The 2,954-nt window shown below is 60.3% G+C and overlaps 1 protein-coding gene across 1 annotated transcript; it reads left to right on the forward strand.

Moving 5' to 3' along the window:
* Positions 1-4: 4 nt before the first annotated feature.
* On the forward strand, positions 5-2,932 carry LOC104915487 (semaphorin-4C-like; the record flags this gene model as incomplete). Its single annotated transcript, XM_010726388.2, has 5 exons — positions 5-61; positions 153-251; positions 1,405-1,501; positions 1,591-1,707; positions 2,694-2,932. Coding segments are annotated over 5 exons (603 nt in total), but the record flags the coding sequence as incomplete, so codon positions are not given.
* Between the last annotated feature and the right edge of the window lie 22 nt (positions 2,933-2,954).

The following is a 2,954-nucleotide window of genomic DNA, read 5'->3' on the forward strand; positions in this document are numbered from 1 at the left end:
CTCCTGGGAAGCCCCCGTGGAGAAGAAAGCGGAGTGCATCCAGAAGGGCAAAAACAACCAGGTGTGGGTCTGGGGGTGCTGAGGGGGCTATAGGGAATGTGGGGGTGCCTCCCCCCCCCCCTCATTGACCACATCTTTTCTGCCCCCCCAAGACCGACTGCTTCAACTACGTGCGCTTCCTGCAGAGCTACAACAGCTCCCACCTGTATGCCTGCGGCACCTACGCCTTCCAGCCCAAGTGTGCCTACATTGTGAGTGCAGCCCCCTCCCCAGAGCCCCCCCCCAAAACCCCAGGATATGGCACACAGCGTCCCTGCGCCCAGGAGGGACATCTGGGGGTGTCCAGGTGCCCATGTGGGGGTGTCCCTGTCCCTTGGAGCATCATTTGGGGGTGTCCCTGACCCCAAGAGTGTCGCCTGGGGGTGGTCGTGTCCTTTGGAGCATCATTTGGGGGTGTCCTCATCCCCAGGAGCATCATTTGGGGGTGTCCCTGTGCCCTTTTGGGGTGTCCCCATCCCCAGGAGCATCATTTGGGGGTGTCCTTGTGCCCTTTTGGGGTGTCCCCATCCCCAGGAGCATCATTTGGGGGTGTCCCTGTGCCCTTTTGGGGTGTCCTCATCCCCAGGATCATCATTTGGGGGTGTCCCTGTGCCCTTTTGGGGTGTCCTCATCCCCAGGAGCATCATTTGGGGGTGTCCCTGTGCCCTTTTGGGGTGTCCCCATCCCCAGGAGCATCATTTGGGGGTGTCTCTGTGCCCATTTAGGGTGTCCCCATCCCCAGGAGCATCATTTGGGGATGTCCCTGTGCCTTTTTAGGGTATCCCCATCCCCATGAGCATCATTTGGGGGTCTCCCTGAGGCCAAGCAAGACATCTGGGGGTGTCCTTGTGCCCATCTGGGGGTGCCCCTGTTCCCAGGAGCATCATTTGGGGGCGTCCTTGGCCCCATGAACATCATCCAGGGGTGTCCCTTTCCCAAGGGCATCATTTGGGGGAGTCCCTGTCCCTAGAAGGGACATCTTGGGGTGCCTGCATGCCATTTGTTGTGTCCCCATCCCCATGAGCATCATCTGGGGGTCTCCCTGTACCCCAGGGGACATCTGGAGGTGTCCACCTACCCAATCGGGGTACTCCCATCCCCAGAAATGTCATTTGGGGGTGTCCTTGTACCCATTTAGGGCCGTCCCTGGCCCCAGGAGCATCATTTGGGGGTGTCTCTGTGCCCAGGAGGGACATCTGGAGGTGCCCATGTAGCCATCCAAGCTGTCCCTGTCCCCAGGAGCATCACTCAGGGCTGTCCCCATCCCCTGGAGGGTGACCCAGGGGTGTCCCTGTCCCCATCCCGGGGTTGTCTGGGTGTGGGGCGGGCCGGGCTGTGGGTCTGAACCCACACTGTGCCCTACAGGAGCTGTCTGGTTTCACCCTGGACCACGTGGCTTTTGAGGACGGGAAGGGCAAATGTCCCTACGACCCCACCAAGGGCCACACCGGCCTCATTGTGGGTAGGTGACACCGCCGTCCCCTGGGTGACATCAGGGCCGGGCAGCCCGGCCCTACGGCTGCCCCTAACGGCCTCATCCCGACCCTACAGATGGAGAGCTGTACTCCGCCACCTTCAACAACTTCCTGGGCACTGAGCCCGTCATCCTGCGAAACCTGGGGCCGCATTACTCCATGAAGACTGAGTACCTGACCTCCTGGCTGAACGGTGCTGGGGCGGGGGGCACGGGGATGTGGGGCACGGGGATGTGGGGCACGGGGACGTGGGATATGGGAGCATGGGGATATGGGGACATGGGGGCATTGGGAAATGGAAATATGGGGGTGTGGGGGCATATGGAGACATGGGAACACGGAAATATGGGGATATGGGGGCATGTGGAGACATGGGAACACGGAAATATGGGGATATGGGGGCACAGAGATGGGGGATATGGGAGCGTGGGAGCATGGGGAAATGGAAATATGGGGCTATGGGGGCACAAGAGTATGGGAATGGGGGATATGGGGACATGGGAACATGGAAATATGGGGACATAGGGATATGGAAATATGGGGGTGTGGGGATATGGGAACATAGGAACATGGAAATATGGGCATATGGGGACACAACATAGGGATGGGGGGATGTGGGGGCATGGAGATATGGGGTTATGGGGATATGGGAACACGGGGATATGGAAATATGGGGATATGGAGGTGGAAGGAAATGGGGATGGGGGGATATAGGGGCACAGGGATATGGGAACATGGGGATATGGGGGCGGGAGGATGTAGGGACATGGGAACATGGGGATATGGGGGCATGGAGATATGGGGGCACAAGGACACAGGGATGCAGGGGTATGGGGACATGAGGACAGGGGACACAGGGATATGGGGACACGGGGATACGGGCATATGGGGACGCGGGGTCATGGGGACACAGGGATCCGGGGACAGAAGGACGTAGGGATATGGGGGCACAAGGACACGTGGATGTGGGGCTATGGGGACACAGGGATACGGGGACAGAGGGACGTAGGGATATGGGGGCACAAGGACACGTGGACGTGGGGCTATGGGGACACAGGGATACGGGGACAGAGGGACGTAGGGATATGGGGGCACAAGGACACGTGGACGTGGGGCTATGGGGACACAGGGATACGGGGCCGCCCCGCACGATCCTACTGTCCCCATCTGTCCCCACAGAGCCCCACTTCGTGGCCTCAGCCTACATACAGGAGAGCGCAGGCAGCAGCACCGGGGACGACGACAAGGTTTACTTCTTCTTCAGTGAGAGGGCGGTGGAGTACGACTGCTATGCTGAGCAGGTGGTGGCACGGGTGGCACGGGTGTGCAAGGTATGGGGTGGCCCTACAAGGGGGCTGAGGGGTGTGGGGTGGTCCTATAAGGGGTCTGAGAGGTGTGGGGTGGTCCTATAGGGGGTGGGGGTCTGTGAGGTACAGGGTG

Source organism: Meleagris gallopavo (assembly GCF_000146605.3).
Source record: "Meleagris gallopavo isolate NT-WF06-2002-E0010 breed Aviagen turkey brand Nicholas breeding stock chromosome 10 unlocalized genomic scaffold, Turkey_5.1 Chr10_random_7180001901254, whole genome shotgun sequence".
NCBI classification, from domain to species: domain Eukaryota; kingdom Metazoa; phylum Chordata; class Aves; order Galliformes; family Phasianidae; genus Meleagris; species Meleagris gallopavo.